The sequence below is a fragment of the Lepidochelys kempii genome, chromosome 14 (genome assembly GCF_965140265.1).
Source record: "Lepidochelys kempii isolate rLepKem1 chromosome 14, rLepKem1.hap2, whole genome shotgun sequence".
Lineage (NCBI taxonomy): Eukaryota > Metazoa > Chordata > Testudines > Cheloniidae > Lepidochelys > Lepidochelys kempii.
In genome coordinates this window covers 25,642,077-25,661,870 of record NC_133269.1, presented here as the reverse complement: position 1 = coordinate 25,661,870, position 19,794 = coordinate 25,642,077, and the positions used below count along the sequence as shown (strand labels likewise).

Sequence of the window (19,794 nt, the reverse complement as noted above, 5' to 3'; positions counted from 1 at the left end):
CGGAGGGCTGGGGTGCAGGCTCTGGGAGAGAGTTTGGGGGCAGGAGAGGGTGTGTGGGAAGGGGTGGGAGAGCAGGCTCTGGGATGGAGTTTGGGTGCTGGGTGCAGGCTCTGGGCTGGGGCAGGGGCTGGGGGTGCAGGAAGGGGTGAGGGGTGCAGGCTCTGGGACAGAGATTGGATGCAGACTCTGGGAGGGAGTTTGGGGGCTGGAGAGGGGGTGTGGGCTCTGGGAGGGGGTGGTGGGTGCTGTGGGGAGGGGACTGCTGTCACATGTGGCTTCCTTCCTCCCCTTCTGCCCCTCGCCATAGCCTCACTGAGGGTGGGGGATGGAGCTGCCCCTTGCCCAGTGTGGGGCAGGAGCGGTGACTGCGGGGGAGGGGGATCACAGGGTCAAACACTCACCGAAGCCCCAGCAGCTGCTCAGGTGAGTGAGGTCCACTCCAGATGTCTTGTGCCAGGGAAGGGGAGGGGAGGGCTGCCAAGCATGTGTGTGCCTCCTCCCCCTCTGCCTCCCCCTCCTGAGGTGCAGCAGCAGCAGCCAGCTGCCTCAGCCGGCTGCTGGCGCTGCTCTTGTGCTGTGCTGTAGCCTTAGACAGCAGCCGGCGCCGGCAGCGGGGGCAGGCGAGGGAGAGCAGTGCCACTTTCACTCAGGCAGGGACGCTCTGGGAGCCGGGGGGGGGGAGGTGGACGCCAAGGGGAGAGACCCAGCTCCAAAGGTTGGTGGAGCAGCGCCCCCAGCCCTGAATATTACTGGAGCCTGAGCACCCATGAGCCCATGTAACTCGCCGCCCCTACCCACTACCACACTAATTTCTTTACAGTCTATCTCACTATTAATATACAGTGCTACTCCACCACCTTTACCTTTATTTCTGTCTTTCCTGAACAGCACATACTCTTCAATCCCTGTACTCCAGGCATGACAACCATTCCACCATGTTTCTGTTGTTGTGACACCTTGGCATCCCAATATTCACCACTAGCATGTAATTGCAATATGTTTTGTACAAAGAATGCCTTGTGAAGTATCATTCTAAAAGTCTTGATCTGCTATACATTAATAGCTCGTTGGATTGTATGTGCTATCATTGTATGTGAAGTCTGGCTGTGTATGTGTTACTGAAACATGAGAGGTTGAAAACACCCACAAGCAGCCTTTCAGGTACAACAGTAAAAAGGCCAAACATTGTTAATGACTTATTGAGGAAATGCACGCAAGCACAAGGATTACCCCAGGAACTGTGTATAATAGAAACCTCTCAGAGATAGCACTACTCAATGGGAACTGTTTGACCCAGGTCACAGCAAAAGAGCTTTCCAGCAAGTGGGAAGAAGATATAAAAGGGGTAAAGTGACATCATGGGGGACTCCACTGTGATGGGTTCCCCAGGGGCTGCTACCTGGAACGTGGGTACCACTGAGCCCTCTGACCCACCAGCCTGGGATCCCACTCATTGTGCTGCTGTGACAAGTTGCAAAGCCCTCCAAGCTTGCACTTTCATCAGCATTCACACAGGTGGGACACACCCAGCTGCAGTCACATGCAGGCTCTCTAGCTACCAGCCTAAGATCCCAGAGCAGTACTGTCCTGGCCTGGTCAGATCTGGCCAATATATGGGTTTACCTGGTCTGCTTCTCCCACAATGTGAAGAGGACCATGCACTCTTGTGTTAACCAAGCTGAGATTTTCCCCAGACACCAGTGTTCCCTCTAATTTTTATGGCCATGTAAGGAATTAATTTTGTTATGTGCACCAATATGGAGGTGATGTGTGGCAGGGGTGGGATCAAGAGGTTTGGAGTGTGGATGGGGGCTCAGGGATGGGGCAGAGGGTTGGGGTGCTGGGGGATGAGGGCTCTGGCTATGGGTGAAGGCTCTGGGGTGGGGCTGGGGCAGAGGGCTGGTGTGTGGGCTCAGGTGGGGCTGGCGATGAGGAGTTTAGGGTGCAGGTTGCCCCAGTGCTGCAGCGGGGAGAGAGGACTCCCCCCAGCCCTCTTTCACTGCAGCAGCTGGGGGCCGGGTGAGAGGTGCCTCTCCCTGGCTGTGGCAGCTCTGGCTGGGCTGGGGTGGGGTGGGCTGGGCTGGGCCGGGGGAGGGGTGCCAGTCCTGGGCTGTGGCTGTTCCGGTGGGGCTGGGCTGGGCTGGGCCGGGCCAATCTGGGGGAGAGGCTCCTCTACCCTGCAGCTCCAGTGGGCCTGGGCCAGGCCAGGCCTGGCCAGGCCAGGGGCGGGGCTCCTCTCCCTGGCAGCTCTGGCGGGGCTGGGCTGGGCCAGGGAGGGGTGCCTCTCCCCGCCTGCATGGCCCTTGATAGACTGCTCCATGGCCATGCAGCTTACAGGGAACTTAGCCAGACACCTTAGTCAAACACACACTGGTTTGGATTAAAGCATAAAATAAGTTTATTAACTACAAAAGGATAGATTTTAAGTGATTATAAGTGATAGCAAACAGATCAAAGCAGATTACCTAGTAAATAAACAAAACTGCAAATTGAGTTGAACATAATCCTTACCCTGAGTGATAAACAGGCTGTCAGATTCTTGTTTTTGCAGCTTGGGTTTCCCAGGTTTTTATACACAGGCTAGAAATCTCTTTAGCCTGGGACCATCATTTCCCCCCTGTTCAGTCTTTATTCCTCGAGTGTTTCCAAGTGTGTTGCTGTAGGGAGAGTATGAGGTCCCCCCAGGATGTCATTTTCCTGCTCTTGGGGAGTAGAAGGCTTGATTATATCCACCAAACACATCCTAGAAGGTATGTGAGGAGGTTTGTGTATCTTGGGGAGTCATGGAGACTTCCTGAAATCCTCTTTGCTAAACTGGAGGTGGGATATTAGGAGGAAAATATCAAATAGGTGCTGAGAAGCAAGATGGCAAAGCACGTAATCCATTATATCTGAGAACAGACTAGAAGGATATGCACAGTAAGCAAGCAAAATGGAAGGACATGGCTTCCTTTGCATATGCATCACATAGAGGAGCTGAATGAAATCCTAACCAAGCAGTGCAGAGGTCATGTCAGCAAGACCATACTGAGTAATACAGCGATAGCACGGGAATGAACAATTCTCACCAGCAGGATTGAGGAATGCAGCTGCCATGAAGCTTATATTCTGAATGTATCTGCCCTTTGCAGGTGCTGACACTAGCAAGCAATGAAAGAATTCCCCTTAACCCAACCATGAGGCTGCTCTTTGAGATCAGTCACCTACGCACAGCAACTCCAGCCACCGTGTCCAGAGCAGGTAGGTCAAGGGGGAATAAGAGAGCATTCCCTTTCCACTCGCACGAAGTGAAGCTTAGGGTTGAGATTTTCAGAGGGCCCAGGGGAGTTTGGCACCTGACTCCCATTGGCATTCAGTGCCCAACTTCCTTAGGCCCCTTTGAAAGTGGCAGCCTTAATTCACAGTGCCACTGGCTGACAGGGCGTGTGACTGAGGAGTGGGCAGCAGAACCTAGAAACCCAGCACTCCCTGATGAATGGCTGACAACGAAGGTGGTGATGCGGGTAGCGTGTAGAGGGCTCAGTTGAGATTGGGGCACTGTGCAAAGAGAGAGAGAGAGAGCTTACAGCTGAAATAGTCAAGGCAGAGACACATAGGAGAGTGGAAGGATTGTTCTCACCTTTCTATGGATGGGAGCTGAGGCCTAAGAGAAAAGGGCCTGATTTCAAGGTGTTTTTAAACACCTTTAAAAATCTGGGCTAAATTACAATTGTGTAGGAGCAGCAGGCTGTGCAACATGGTACATTGCTGTGCTACTTAAACTATGATCTTAGTGAGGGAAGGTGAAACAGTTCTTGTGGAGAAAGATACCGGTCCCCGCCACGTCCTTGCTGTATCTGTCTCTCTTGCACTGTGTCTCTAGGCATTCTGTACATCAACCCAGCAGACTTGGGCTGGAATCCCCCCGTGAGCAGCTGGATCGACCAACGAGAAATCCAGTCAGAACGAGCTAATCTGACCATCTTATTTGACAAGTACCTGCCGCTTTGCCTGGACACACTTAGAACTAGGTACAGTATAACGGGACGTAACCTGTCTGTGGGCGACACCCACCATGCTGTGGGCTCTCTGGGTGATGCAGCTGCATGGGCCACTACCAGGCAGATTGTTGCCATGCCCCTAAAAGGCCCCATTGACAGAGCAGCGTTGCCTTTCTTTCAGTGTAGTGTTTGTGGGAAAGGAGGAGCGGATGCTGGCTCCCAAATTCACACCCTTGCTTGGCTGCGGCCCAAGTTTCACTTTAATTGACATTTTACTGTTAATTTGTGTCTGTACTAAGTGTGGGCTCACTAGTGCAGGGCATGCTGGGATGTTGTATGATGCAGGAGTCAATTATCTGTCAATTTGAGAGGGAACGGGAAAGAATTTAGAAAAGGTTAAGTCAGTTGGGTCAGAGCGCTTCACTCAGCAATGTGGATTTCAAACAGTTGCTCAGGGGAAAAGGTTTTTGGCCACTAAGAAGTAAAGTTGAGGCACACGTCACCCTCTCCCTCCCCAGGCTCTGTGCCCATGCCCTCTTGGACTATATAGTTCAGCTGTAACCGGCTTCCAGCTGTCACAGGGGAACCTCTCTGATGAGAAGGGTTGAGATCTCTCCCTCAGCAGTTCTTCTCTAAATTCTTTTCATGACAGCTGCAGAAGAAATTGTGTCTGCGTCCCTTTCCAGTCCGGCACAGTTCACTGCTGGGCACCAGTTAAATCAATAGTGGTAGTTTTTCCTTTGCTATAAATAAGGGTTTCAGTGAATCATTAAGCTGCCTCATTGGCCAGGTTAGATTGTTATCCTTTTGATGTCCATCTGGCTTATAGGCTCTAGCAGCAGTAATCAATGATGAGGCCTTTGGGGCCCCATTCTGTTAACTGTTATGCCTGCACAGAGCCTCCACGAGGCTGAGCTTACTCAACTGCCATGGCGAAGGATGATCTGGACAGCCAAGAGGCTCAGGATGTCAGCTGTGCAGCTCTGAAGAATGGCTCTGAGGGCACTTCCTCTGTCCACTTAGTGAGCAGCATCAGGACACAGCTTCTTGCATCTTCCATCCCAGTCCTTATACACGAACAACAGTCTTGGCAGAAAGACACGCACATTGGGGCAGAGACCAGGCATGGGAAATGTTGGCCCAAAAGGCAGATACACAGAAAGGCCTGAATTAGTGAAAATGGGGATTTGTAATGAAAGGAGTTTTGCAACAAGATTGCTGCCTGTGTGACCAGTGTGATTATAGCCATCAGCAGCACAACACATAGGATGGTCCTCACTCTGTTTCCTGAGGTTTATGACAGAGCATGAAATTGCAGGGATTAGCTGCCGACAGTTCTAACCCAGGTATTTTTGTAGATTGCTTAATTCAGAAATTGTAGGACCAGCCTTTCAAATAACTATAATTATTTTATGGAAGAATTCAGCGTTATCCCGCCAGCCACAATATTAGTTCAGCTACATTTACAGAATTCCTAAGTTGGTGTAAAACAGCAAGATTAAAGGGTTTATTTTATAATGCCTCTATTTGACTGTTCCTAACTCATCGTGTTCACAGGAAATCATTGCCCTTAGCGAGTGTCCCATTTTACTACTTTCAAGAGGATCCAAGTTTTTAAATGTCTGAAACTTCTTATTACTGTTATTACTTGTGTACGTGCCTGCTCTTCCAGGTCTAGGGATGAGTGTTTTATTTCTCGCTGTATCCATGGATAAGGAAGATACACACTGCAGAAAAGTAAAATGTTAATGTTCGGAAAGAGGATTTATATGTACATTTCTCTGTATTGCTAACGACCACCATGCTGAATCCAATTATACTTCATATGCTTTCAATTTCCCTTAGGTTTAAGAAGATTATTCCAGTTACCGAACAGAGTATGGTTCAGATGTTGTGTTACCTCCTTGAGTGTCTCCTAACTACGGAGAACACTCCTCCAGACTGCCCCAAGGAACTGTACGAGCTTTACTTTGTGTTTGCTGCTGTCTGGGCCTTTGGTGGAGCAATGTTCCAGGACCAGGTAAAATGAGAGCTATAAGAGTAGGGCTCATTAATGTAGTATCCCATTTAGACAGTAGCCTCTTTTATTATTATACTTATTCAGTGTGATTCTCTAGTATGGTGTTGCGTTCCTGGGGCTAGAATACAATTGTCAATGGGATAGAAACCTCTGGAGCAATGTGCGGTGCTGTTTCTCTACCTTGTTTACAGAGAAAGCACGGTAGTTTGTGAAGGGCATCATTACACAAGAGACAGTATAAGAACGGAAGGGTCAAGGATTAAAACAACAGAGATGAGAGAGACATTAACTTATGTACAAACATTTCATTCTGCAACAGTAAGTTGACTGATTGAAGCAGTAACACCGTACAGAATGTAGTAGGAATGAATACCTGGGCATCTAATTAAGTGGCCTGATTTCCAGAGGTGTGAGCAGCTGCAGCCCCCCACTGAAGTAATTGAAATCAATTCCCTCCATAAGCAGATCCCATCCACTGCTCCTCAGTTCTGGCCAGCTCCATCACCCTCTGCAGGCTGCCTCTGGTGCACAGAGGGCAGGGGCTTCCGAGTGTAGGAAGGGCAGAGTAGGGAAGCTTCTCTCCTCTCCCTCCTGGGCATCTTAGGAGGTCTGAAGGCGAGGAGCTCTTCTACTGCCCAGCTTAGGAAGTGCATAGTGGAGGAGCTCCTGTGCGTGACAGCTGGAGCTCTTAGCTCAGCTCCTGAGTTCCACATTGCCATTTTCTGTGCATGGCCAATCAGCTATGTTTGAATGGGCAGCGCGGCCTCTGTCAAGCACCTGAAAGAATGTATAACAAGCACCCCCTGCAAAATGTACCACACATACAGCTGTTAGGGTTTGGTACTGCCACCCATCACCAGAGTCTCTGGGTGCCTTCCACTTAAAAGTGAAAGCAATAGCGATGTCCCTAGTGGCCTTCATGGAGCCCCTGGCACTTCTCACTTCTTGGGGGTAAAAACTCTGCTTGGGGTAGGGTGAGTTTTTTGAGGAGGGTGCAGTTTGGGTAGAAGGGCAGTGAGTGTTGGGGTTGATTGGGTTGGGGGGTCAGTGGTTGGGCTTGGAGGTAGAAGTGGAGTCAGTGTTGGGGTTTAGTGGGTGAAAGGGGGGGGTCAGTGTTGTCGTTTGGGGGGTGGAAGGAGAGGTTCAGTATTGGGCTTTGGAGGTCAAAGGGGGGTGACTGTGTGTGTATGTGTTGTTTTATGGTGGAAAAACCTTTTTTTCAAAGAGCAGGGTTTTGCAGAATTTCCTAAAGCTGGTCAGACTCTGGATTGGCCTTATCTCTTTGGGGAGTTGCCCAATCCTTTCAACCCACAGCGCTTTGCCTCCCGCTCTCCTGGGATTCATCCTGTGATCTGTGTTGCCACAGAGCAGTGCAGCTGTCACAGGAATTCTTAGATCAAAATGTGTTCTCTGGTGTAGCTGGGGCTTGATCCAGTCATCCATTAAAACAAGCTCCGTTTTCCTTGGCACGCTCTCAAGCTTTTCTCCCTGTGCCAAGTTTCCGCTTTCCACCCCAGCTATGTTAGCTGTTGGGCTCTTCCAGGAGGGCTCTGATGAAGGGGGAAGTCTATGGTTCTGTCATACTCCTCATGCACAGGAAGAGCCAAATCCATTTTTTCTTACTAGAAATATTCACCCTTGGGAAGAGACTGGTTGTGGGTTGTTAGGGGGCTTATTCCTTCACCCACTTACTTCCCTGGTCCTTCTCGCATGAACAGAGAGCAACAATACCCGAAGTCCAAAGGTGCAAACAATTCGATGTTTATTGGGGTGAACTTCCAGCAAGCATGATTCCAGTTTCCTTCCTTAGTATCTCCTTCCCAGCTCTGACACCACAGAGCCTTACACCTGTGTCCCTGTTCCCATTCCACCCCTTAGCCAAACATGATTCCAACTTCCTTACTCCCATTCCCTGTTCCCATTTCCCCCTTTAGCAAAACCTGATTCCAATTTTCTTACCCCCATTCCCTGTTCCCATCACACACACCCACATGCCCACCCCCACCCACACCCAGTCACTTCCTCATTGACTACAGATTATATAGTAAAACTTGAGTTCTGCTTAGCTATACCTTAACCAATCATTTTCCTGAAATTTAACTAACCAATCCTAACATATTGTAACATGATTATGTAACCAATTATATCCCACCACCTCAATTAGTTTACACCCAGCAAAATTAATTATACAGCAGACAGGAACAATCACAGAACCAGACAGAGATTATACAGACAAACAACAGCAAAGTGGGAACTATAATGACAAAACAATACAGAAGTGAGGATTTCACATCCCAGCTATTGATAAGTGAGTTCTTGCCAGACAGGATGCTATCAAACTAAGTTTCCTTTTACATTTTCTAGGCACTTCCCTTTCTCTGGAGGTGATAGGAATACAATCCTGTCCTGATAGTGCCTAACAGCCCAATAGCACCTTATTTCAATGTGACTAGTTTGGAATGTGAGGATGTGACCGTTCGCTTCCCAGCTTATGGCTGCCTCTGCTGCTTAGCCAAAGGCCTGAGCCTAAGCACAGGGCCACAAACTGTCACAGTAAGAGAAGGCCCTTACACTGGCAGACAGTAGTTTTGATTCTTTCTTTTATACCTCTATCACTAGCCAAGTGATAAGAATACACCTAAATTCTTAGAGTATAGGCCTTTACAGACAGGCCTGAATATCTATATCCTAACATGGGTCATTTCAGAGAAAAAGGGAAACAGTTTGCAACGTTATGAGTGACTAAAAGCTGGGGTTTAGGGTGTCCTGATGACAATATCAATGTCTGACACCACCAGCGTAATTAGTTCACCTCTCTATCCCAGGCTTGGATCCAGTTCATGTTAGCCTCAGTAGTGACATGCATCCGATGAAGTGAGCTGTAGCTCACGAAAGCTCATGCTCAAATAAATTGGTTAGTCTCTAAGGTGCCACAAGTACTCCTTTTCTTTTTGCGAATACAGACTAACACGGCTGTTACTCTGAAATCAGTAGTGACCCGTGGCTGTTCCCTCCGGTGGCTAACCAGTGGCCTTGGTGAGATCAGGTGGTGATCTGTCTCCTTTCTATTGAACAGTGTCCACTTCCAGTTGGACACTGATTGGCCCTTTTTCTGGCAATCTCAGCAGAGAAGTCATGCATCTCACCCAGAGAAGTGGCCCCCTGGGGCAGGGAGAGGACAGCTGAGCTGTGTCTCGATGCGGTGCCTGGTCTAGGGATCAATGGAAAGTGTTAGAGCTGCTACTGTGCCTTGGTTCATCTGCACAAAATTTGCTTCTGACTAGATGAACCTACAGCCAAGGAAATACTCTGCTGACATTTGTTCCATAGCTGGATCCCTTTGACTCAGAAAGCTTCATCCCAGCCAAGGTGCTCAGGTGCAGGCTCCTTTCCTGTGTCCCTTGTTGCCAAAAGGCCCAGTCCTAGCACATCAGGGTCTAAAGAAACATTACCCCAAACTTCCTAAGTGATTAGTAGTGTTCGTGCTCCTTGGAATTGTATGGTCTCCAAGTCTCCCCACATTTAGTTCCCACCACTGCAGCTTGTTCAATGGGTACCTCTACTAGTGAAGCAACGATGCGTCCCAGCTCCCCTAAGCACTACTCAGGGTATGCGTAGGCTGCCACTGGGAGGTGTGACTGCAGCACATGTAGACATATCCGAGCTAGCTTTGAGCTAGTAAAGCTGTAAAGCTTGGGAAGCTGCAGGGGCTAGCCCTGCCCAGGGCCTACCCGGGACCTAGGCCTACCTTGGCCTAGCTAGTTCCCAGCTAGCTGGAATGTCTACGCGTGCTGCAATCACACCTCCCAGTGGTGGTGTGGACACACCTTCAGTGTGTGCGGAACATGTGGTTGGGAGGGTGTGTTTTAGCAGATTGCACCAGGTGCAGTAGAAGTCCTCTGCAGCCACAGAATCTCTCCCTAAGATTTTGCTTTTGATGCTGGCCGTGCTTCTTCCTTTGCTTCTCTGTAAATGTCAGAGTAGGGAAGCCAAGGGTACAGCAGGCTGAACAAGAACCAGGTGAAAAATGATCCAATATAAAATCTGTCTATTGCTCTCCATTGACGGTGCCCTTCACTCTGACCTTTCGTTGCAGAAATGTCAGGATAAACAATCTTAAAGCCTTTCCACTCTGATGTGCTCACTGGAAGGGAGTGGGCTCCCTGTAGGAAAACAGTTGATAGATTTTCCATTTCAAGGTAAAGGCTCTGAAATTAGTAAAATTCCATGTGGGGTTTTATTAAGGAAGCAGCTCAAATTTGGATTGGACTGCAGCTGGAAGCAGCTCTCCTGTGCAGTGGTGAGGGCGCCCTAGTGAGAAAGCTTTTAGCAGTGATTCACTTCCACCCCCGTTGAAGGCTACTACAGCCACTGCTGAGGAATTATAGCAACAGGGAAATGAGGAATTAGTGATTTTGCCTCTGTGAGCAGCACCAGACTGCAGAATCCTGGATAATAATGGTGTGTTTTAAAAATACTCTGGTCTGCTGTTAAGGGGGTGGCTGCTTCAGGATAGCAAAGCCCCATGGAGCCTTTCTCAAAGGGCACCAGTTGAAATAAAGCAGTTAGTGACAATCCTGGCTTTCTTCTGGAGCTTTAGCGGCATACATGAAGTGAGTTGGCAGTTCCAGCTGACTTGCTGTATTGGACAAGAGGGCACAGCGAATGGATGTGGGGAAAAATAAGCCTTATGAGAAATTCACTGAGAATCTGGGCAAGCTGTAATGTTTCATTCACTACTTACATGGTCTTTCATCATCATAGTCTCTGAATGCAGCCCAAGCATTAATGAACTTCTCACTACACCCTTGTGAGGAAGAGAAGGGCTAATATCTCCATTGTACAGATGGGGAACAGACTCAGAAAGATTAAGTGTCTTGCCCAAGGTCACCTGTGAATCTGTGGAAGAGCAGACAACTAAACTTAGATCCCTGAGTGCACAGTCCAATCGCTCTCTTTCCTTCCCCCAGATTTCACAGTCACTGTGAGGACTAGTGGATGGTGTGGGATACGAGTGGGAAAGAAACGTAGGGAAGATCAGAGACCAAATTCGATATGTGCTTCCGATGTAGTATAGCAGCAAATAAAGGTTAATGCAAAGATATCAGAACTTAAAGGTGATGGTCCCTTTCTAGAAGTCTGTTGCAATTGCACTTGGAATACTTCATTCAGTCTGGGCTTCTCAATACAGGAGAGCTGTGACAGGGAAAGAATCCAGAAATTAAAAGTAAATGGGCTGTTGTGATTTTTGAAGAAGAACTTTAATCTGCATGCCTTGGCTCACCATGGCTGGAGGTGGGGACATGAAAGCCATCCACAACTACTATTGGAGGCATGTACATACTCCAGATCAATTCATTGGCCTGGTTAATCTGAGACATGTAATTAATTCTGCCAGATGGATCTCTCTATCTAATCTAAGGCATATCTAAAATGGCCATCATGAGAAAGGATATAAATAGGAGTAATGAGATTAAATTAAGATTAGTTTTAACATCAGGAAAAAGCTCCTGACAGTAAGTACTATTTGGCTGTGGAATAGTGTCCTGAGTGAATGGTCAGGGCAGAGCCCAGGGGAATGTACTGCAGGGGATGGTTCCAAACTGGTTGGGGACATGGTGTAGATAACCTTTTAAATCACTAGAGATTTTCTGCAGGTTAACATCTTTGCTTTCCATTTTGTCTTGCAGCTTGTAGACTACCGAGTAGAATTCAGTAAGTGGTGGGTGACTGAGTTCAAGACCATCAAGTTTCCTTCTCAGGGAACTGTCTTCGACTTTTACATTGATCCAGAAACAAAAAAGTTTGAACCTTGGTCCAAACTCATCCCCAAGTTTGAATTTGATCCTGAAATGCCATTACAGGTACGTGAATCTTTGTTTCATTGCCACAAAAGAATACATAGATGTGTGCGGTGTGTGCTTTGTCTCTGTAGAATAAGATTCATTAGTACGGGCATGAGAAAATGAAGGTTTGTTTGTAATGGTGACGTTCCACCTAAGACACAAACATTCACTGTAAAGTGATTAAGTGACCTGGGTTTGATTATGAAGACAAGGTTCATTAAGAAAGTAGTACTCTTGTTACAGTGCATTGGAATATGATTGATGAATGGGGCAATGACAAACATCCATGGACTGAATCAAAGCTGTGTGCAAAACATAGTGCCATCTCAATTACCAGTGAGATATCCACTCTCAAGCTGCACGCATCTCCGCAGTGCCAGTCTATTGTCCTGATAACTCCTGTCTGAAATGTAAAGTAGGGCACCAGTTAAACCAGAAGGGGTAGCGTGGAGAAGAGAGAAATCACACTTGCTCTCTGCAAGCAAACCAAGGTCTTATTTTAATGACTGATTCGGTTCTTTAATATGCAAGGCACATTCACAGGTGGGACGCAGTGGTCTGATTCCATCTAGTGAATGGCAGCAGAGCAGAATGCACACATGTCTGATTTCAACCAGCAAAGGGTAGCAAATTCACCACCAGTTTTTCAGCACTGTAGGGGATAATTAGAGCTGGTCAGAAAATGGAGAATTTTCCATGGAAAAACTCAATTTTTTGTAAAAAAATCAGGTAATTAAAAAGAAAATATTTAAGTTCTGAAAACCCAAATATTTTGATTCTGAAATGCTGCCCTGGTGCCTCATGGGAGTTGTCGTTTGGGTGCCTCATGTTCACACTTTCCATCATAGGCTGGGCTCTCTGGTTGGCCTATATTTACCATGATACACCTGTCTTTTCGTGGTGAAGGGAGATGGTGCATCATGGGAGTTGTGCTCATAGTGCATCATGGGACATGAAGTCTGGCTGGGGAGGCTGGCCCATAAAGGAGAATGGGGACAACTTGACTGCAACACGCAAGAAGCACCGTGCTGGCACTCAAATATTTTGGTTGTTGGCTGATAGCTGAAAAAAAATCAGTTTTGGAATGTTTGTATTTTTTGACAAAAAAACATTGTTTTTTGTGAGTAACCGACACTTCTGGTGAAAAATTTTGCTTGGTCAAAACCCCAATTTTCCATCAAAAAACAGTTGTTGTGGAAAAATTTTAACCAGCCCTAGGGAGATATGTTTTACTGAGGATACGCAGATGCTACCAGACAACTAGTTAGTTACTGAAGACTTTAGCTGGTGTAGATAATCTAATTTACTGTCAGGCAGAGGTCTATCCAGCTGGATCAGTATTCCCCCACCCCATGTGAGCATAGCTGAAAGGGGGTGCACTGTGGCTCATAGCACGTTCCCATCATTCTCCCCTTAGGCTTGTCTGGTGCCCACCAGTGAAACCATCCGAGTGCGATACTTCATTGATAGACTCCTGGAGCGAAGGAGGCCAGTCATGCTAGTGGGAAATGCTGGCACTGGGAAATCTGTGCTCGTAGGAGACAAACTCTCCTCGCTAGATGCCGATGAGTACATGGTGAAGAATGTGCCTTTCAACTACTACACCAGCTCCGCCATGCTGCAAGGTAAAGCGGCAGAAGGTTAGGAGTCCTTGGGGGTAGGGGATGAGGGATGATTTCTCCCTCTGGTGCGTATAATGGAATTTGCTGGGGGTTATGGGTGGCTGGAAACCCCAGCGTATGTGCTGTTGGCAAGCTGTATCTGGATTTATTATATAACTGCCTCAGAGGGAACCGTGGACTCTAAATCCTCCAGAAAGATACCTGGTGAAATCGTGTCAGGGGCCAGACCAGCTCCTGGCCTGCTTCTTTAACTAATTGCACTGCTGGGCAACCAGGAAGCCCAGCTGCACTGCCTTGGAACTGACAGAGTAGCCACAGCCCTGCTCATAAAACTGGCACCCGCAGCAGATCAGCAGCTGCTCAACGTGTACCACGACTGCTGCTGTGGTTGCCCTGCTCCTGCTTGCAACCCTTGCTTCCAGTCCCGCTCCCGACTGCTTCCATTCCCTGCCCCAGCCTCGTTTCTGAACCTGCTTCTGCTCCACCTACTGCCCACTTCAGCTCTAGCCTCTGTTCCCCTCCAGCTTCTGACTTCTGGCTTCGATTATTGGTCGGGCTCCAGCCTATGATTCTGGTGAACCCTCCTGCTCTGGCATTTGGCTTCTGTCCCTCCGATACTGACCCCCAGCTTGTTCCTGGACTCTGCCCCCCTGGACCCAGCTCTAACCAATAGGCTGAACTCTCATTTCAGTCACTAGGCCTGGTTGGCTATGGTTTGAGCAGCCCAATACAAAGGGTAGGGGCCCACCTCACTGGCATAGACCCCACTCAGGAATGGGTGGGGCCATACAGAACTTGGAGGTGTCCATCCTGCAGATGCAGAACACAGATTGTCACCAGGGACCTTGGCTCTGGCTTTCTGGGGACCAAAGGTCTCACTCCCAGACATAAGAACATAAGAACGGCCATATTGGGTCAGACCAAAGGTCCACCTAGCCCACTATCCTGTCTTCTAACAGTGGCCAATGCCAGATGCTCCAGAGGGAGTGAACAGAACAGGTAATCATCGAGTGATCCATCCCCTGTCACTCATTCCCAGCTTCTGGCAAACAGAGTCTAGGGACACCATCCCGGCACATCCTGGCTAATAGCCGTGATGGACCTATCCTCCATGAACTTATCTAGTTCTTTTTTGAATCCTGTAATAGTCTTGGCCTTCACAACATCCTCTGGCAATGAGTTCCACAGGTTGACTGCGCAATGTGTGAAAAAATACTTCCTTTTATTTGTTTTAAACCTGCTGCCTATTAGCTTCGTTGGGTGATCCCTAGTTCTTGTTTCAGAGTAGCAGCCGTGTTAGTCTGTTCTTGTGTTATGAGAAGGAGTAAATAAGACTTCCTTCTTTACTTTCTCCACACCAATCAAGATTTTATAGACCTCTCTCATATCGTTTTAGTCATCTCTTTTCCAAGCTGAAAAGTCCCAGTCTTATGTAATGTTAGGTTTCAGAGTAACAGCCGTGTTAGTCTGTATTCGCAAAAAGAAAAGGAGTACCTGTGGCACCTTAGAAACTAACCAATTTATTTGAGCATGAGCTTTCGTGAGCTACAGCTCACTTCATCTGATGCATACCGTGGAAACTGCAGCAGACATTGTATACACACAGAGATCATGAAACAATACCTCCTCCCACCCCACTGTCCTGCTGGTAATAGCTTATCTAAAGTGATCATCAAGTTGGGCCATTTCCAGCACAAATCCAAGTTTTCTCACCCTCCACCCCCCCACACACAAACTCACTCTCCGGCTGGTAATAGCCCATCCAAAGTGACAACTCTCTTCACAATGTGCATGATAATCAAGGTGGGCTGTTTCCTGCACAAATCCAGGTTCTCTCACCCCCTCACCCCCCTCCAAAAACCACACACACAAACTCGCTCTCTTGCTGGTAATAGCTCATCCAAAGTGGCCACTCTCCCTACAATGTGCATGGTAATCAAGGTGGGCCATGTCCAGCACAAATCCAGGCTTTCTCACCCCCCCCCCTTTTTTTTCCCCCCGGGGACACACACAGACACACAAACTCACTCTCCTGCTGGCAATAGCTCATCCAAACTGACCACTCTCCAAGTTTAAATCCAAGTTTAACCAGAATGTCTGGGGGCGGGGGGGGGTAGGAAAAAACAAGGGGAAATAGGCTACCTTGCATAATGACTTAGCCACTCCCAGTCTCTATTTAAGCCTAAATTAATAGTATCCAATTTGCAAATGAATTCCAATTCAGCAGTTTCTCGCTGGAGTCTGGATTTGAAGTTTTTTTGTTTTAAGATAGCGACCTTCATGTCTGTGATTGTGATCAGCAGTCTCTCCTTGGAGTCTGTTTTTGAAGTTTTTTGTTGAAGAATTACAACTTTTAGGTCTGTAATCGAGTGACCAGAGAGATTGAAGTGTTCTCCGACTGGTTTATGAACGTTATAATTCCTGACATCTGATTTGTGTCCATTTATTCTTTTACGTAGAGACTGTCCAGTTTGACCAATGTAAATGGCAGAGGGGCATTGCTGGCACATGATGGCATATATCACATTGGTGGATGTGCAGGTGAACGAGCCTCTGATAGTGTGGCTGATGTTATTAGGCCCTGTGATGGTGTCCCCTGAATAGATATGTGGGCACAGTTGGCAACGGACTTTGTTGCAAGGATAAGTTCCTGGGTTAGTGGTTCTGTTGTGTGGTATGTGGTTGTTGGTGAGTATTTGCTTCAGGTTGCGGGGCTGTCTGTAGGCGAGGACTGGCCTGTCTCCCAAGATTTGTGAGAGTGTTGGGTCATCCTTTAGGATAGGTTGTAGATCCTTAATAATGTGTTGGAGGGGTTTTAGTTGGGGGCTGAAGGTGACGGCTAGTGGCGTTCTGTTATTTTCTTTGTTGGGCCTGTCCTGTAGTAGGTGACTTCTGGGAACTCTTCTGGCTCTATCAATCTGTTTCTTCACTTCCGCAGGTGGGTATTGTAGTTGTAAGAAAGCTTGACAGAGATCTTGTAGGTGTTTGTCTCTGTCTGAGGGGTTGGAGCAAATGCGGTTGTATCGCAGAGCTTGGCTGTAGACGATGGATCGTGTGGTATGGTCAGGGTGAAAGCTGGAGGCATGTAGGTAGGAATAGCGGTCAGTAGGTTTCCGGTATAGGTTGGTGTTTATGTGACCATTGTTTATTAGCACTGTAGTGTCCAGGAAGTGGATCTCTTGTGTGGACTGGACCAGGCTGAGGTTGATGGTGGGATGGAAGTTGTTGAAATCATGGTGGAATTCCTCAAGGGCTTCTTTTCCATGGGTCCAGATGATGAAGATGTCATCAATATAACACAAGTAGAGTAGGGGCTTTAGGGGACGAGAGCTGAGGAAGCGTTGTTCTAAATCAGCCATAAAAATGTTGGCATACTGTGGGGCCATGCGGGTACGCTGATCTGAAGGTATACATTGTCCCCAAATGTAAAATAGTTATGGATAAGGACAAAGTCACAAAGTTCAGCCACCAGGTTAGCCGTGACATTATCGGGGATAGTGTTCTTGACGGCTTGTAGTCCATCTTTTTGTGGAATGTTGGTGTAGAGGGCTTCTACATCCATAGTGGCCAGGTTGGTATTATCAGGAAGATCGCCGATGGATTGAAGTTTCCTCAGGAAGTCAGTGGTGTCTCGAAGGTAGCTGGGAGTGCTGGTAGCGTAGGGCCTAAGAAGGGAGTCTACATAGCCAGAGAATCCTGCTGTCAGGGTGCCAATGCCTGAGATGATGGGGCGCCCAGGATTTCCAGGTTTATGGATCTTGGGTAGTAGATAGAATATCCCAGGTCGGGGTTCCAGGGGTGTGTCTGTGCGGATTTGATCTTGTGCGTTTTCAGGAAGCTCCTTGAGCAAATGCTGTAGTTGCTTTTGGTAACTCTCAGTGGGATCATAGGGTAATGGCTTGTAGAAAGTGGTGTTGGAGAGCTGCCGAGCAGCCTCTTGTTCATATTCCGACCTATTCATGATGACAACAGCACCTCCTTTGTCAGACTTTTTGATTATGATGTCAGAGTTGTTTCTGAGGCTGTGGATGGCATTGCGTTCCGCATGGCTGAGGTTATGGGGCAAGTGATGCTGCTTCTCCACAATTTCAGCCCGTGCACGTCGGCGGAAGCACTCTATGTAGAAGTCCAGTCTGCTGTTTCAACCTTCAGGAGGAGTCCACCTAGAATCCTTCTTTTTGTAGTGTTGGTAGGGAGGCCTCTGTGGATTAGTATGTTGTTCAGAGGTATTTTGGAAATATTCCTTGAGTCGGAGACGTCGAAAATAGGATTCTAGGTCACCACAGAACTGTATCATGTTCGTGGGGGTGGAGGGGCAGAAGGAGAGGCCCCGAGATAGGACAGCTGCTTCTGCTGGGCTGAGAGTATAGTTGGATAGGTTAACAATATTGCTAGGTGGGTTGAGGGAACCATTACTGTGGCCCCTTGTAGCATGTAGTAGTTTAGAAAGTTTAGTGTCCTTTTTCTTTTGTAGAGAAGCAAAGTGTGCGTTGTAAATGGCTTGTCTAGTTTTAGTAAAATCCAGCCACGAGGAAGTTTGTGTGGAAGGTTGGTTTTTTATGAGAGTATCCATTTTTGAGAGCTCATTCTTAATCTTTCCCTGTTTGCTGTAGAGGATGTTGATCAGGTGATTCCGCAGTTTCTTTGAGAGCGTGTGGCACAAGCTGTCAGCATAGTCTGTGTGGTATGTAGATTGTAATGGATTTTTTACCTTCAGTCCTTTTGATACGATGTCCATCTGTTTGCATTTGGAAAGGAAGATGATGTCTGTCTGTATCTGTACAAGTTTTTTCATGCAGTTGATAGATTTCCACTCCATACGGCTAAATGCAGTGCCTTTCATAATGACAGGTTTCAGAGTAACAGCCGTGTTAGTCTGTATTCGCAAAAAGAAAAGGAGTAGTTGTGGCACCTTAGAGACTAACCAATTTATTTGAGCATGAGCTTTCGTGAGCTACAGCTCACTTCATCGGATGCATACCATGGAAACTGCAGCAGACATTATATACACACAGAGATCATGAAACAATACCTCCTCCCACCCCACTGTCCTGCTGGTAATAGCTTATCTAAAGTGATCATCAAGTTGGGCCATTTCCAGCACAAATCCAGGTTTTCTTACCCTCAAACCCCCCCCCCCCCCCCCACACACACACAAACTCACTCTCCGGCTGGTAATAGCCCATCCAAAGTGACAACTCTCTTCACAATGTGCATGATAATCAAGGTGGGCTGTTTCCTGCACAAATCCAGGTTCTCTCACCCCCCTCCAAAAACCACACACACAAACTCACTCTCCTGCTGGTAATAGCTCATCCAAAGTGACAACTCTCTACACAATGTGCATGATAATCAAGGTGGGCCATTTCCAGCACAAATCCACCAATGTGATATATGCCATCATGTGCCAGCAATGCCCCTCTGCCATTTACATTGGTCAAACTGGACAGTCTCTACATAAAAGAATAAATGGACACAAATCAGATGTCAAGAATTATAACATTCATAAACCAGTCGGAGAACACTTCAATCTCTCTGGTCACGCAATCACAGACATCAAGGTCGCTATCTTAAAACAAAAAAACTTCAAATCCAGACTCCAGCGAGAAACTGCTGAATTGGAATTCATTTGCAAATTGGATACTATTAATTTAGGCTTAAATAGAGACTGGGAGTGGCTAAGTTATTATGCAAGATAGCCTATTTCCCCTTGTTTTTTCCTACCCCCCCCCCCGCCCCCAGACATTCTGGTTAAACTTGGAGAGTGGTCAGTTTGGATGAGCTATTGCCAGCAGGAGAGTGAGTTTGTGTGTCTGTGTGTGTCCCCGGGGGGAAAAAAAAAGGGTGTGTGTGTGAGAGAGCCTGGATTTGTGCTGGACATGGCCCACCTTGATTATCATGCACATTGTAGGGAGAGTGGTTACTTTGGATGAGCTATTACCAGCAGGATAGTGAGTATGTGTGTGCGGTTTTTGGGAGGGGGGTGAGGGGGTGAGAGAACCTGGATTTGTGTAGGAAATAGCCCACCTTGATTATCATGCACATTGTGTAGAGAGTTGTCACTTTGGATGGGCTATTACCAGCAGGAGAGTGAGTTTGTGTGTGGGGGGGTGGAGGGTGAGAAAACCTGGATTTGTGCTGGAAATGGCCCAACTTGATGATCACTTTAGATAAGCTATTACCAGCAGGACAGTGGGGTGGGAGGAGGTATTGTTTCATGATCTCTGTGTGTATATAATGTCCGCTGCAGTTTCCACGGTATGCATCCGATGAAGTGAGCTGTAGCTCACGAAAGCTCATGCTCAAATAAATTGGTTAGTCTCTAA

General features: G+C 47.5%; 1 protein-coding gene across 8 annotated transcripts in view; it reads left to right on the top strand.

The window, feature by feature from the left end:
* DNAH9 (dynein axonemal heavy chain 9) overlaps window positions 1-19,794 on the top strand; it is a 399,480-nt gene that overhangs the window by 118,078 nt on the left and 261,608 nt on the right. For all 8 annotated transcript variants that reach the window (XM_073310874.1, XM_073310873.1, XM_073310875.1 and 5 more), the window contains 5 exons: window positions 3,132-3,240; window positions 3,863-4,010; window positions 5,826-6,000; window positions 11,691-11,864; window positions 13,264-13,471. In XM_073310874.1, coding sequence (XP_073166975.1) covers window positions 3,132-3,240; window positions 3,863-4,010; window positions 5,826-6,000; window positions 11,691-11,864; window positions 13,264-13,471 — 814 coding nt within the window. The remainder of the gene's footprint in view (window positions 1-3,131; window positions 3,241-3,862; window positions 4,011-5,825; window positions 6,001-11,690; window positions 11,865-13,263; window positions 13,472-19,794) is intronic.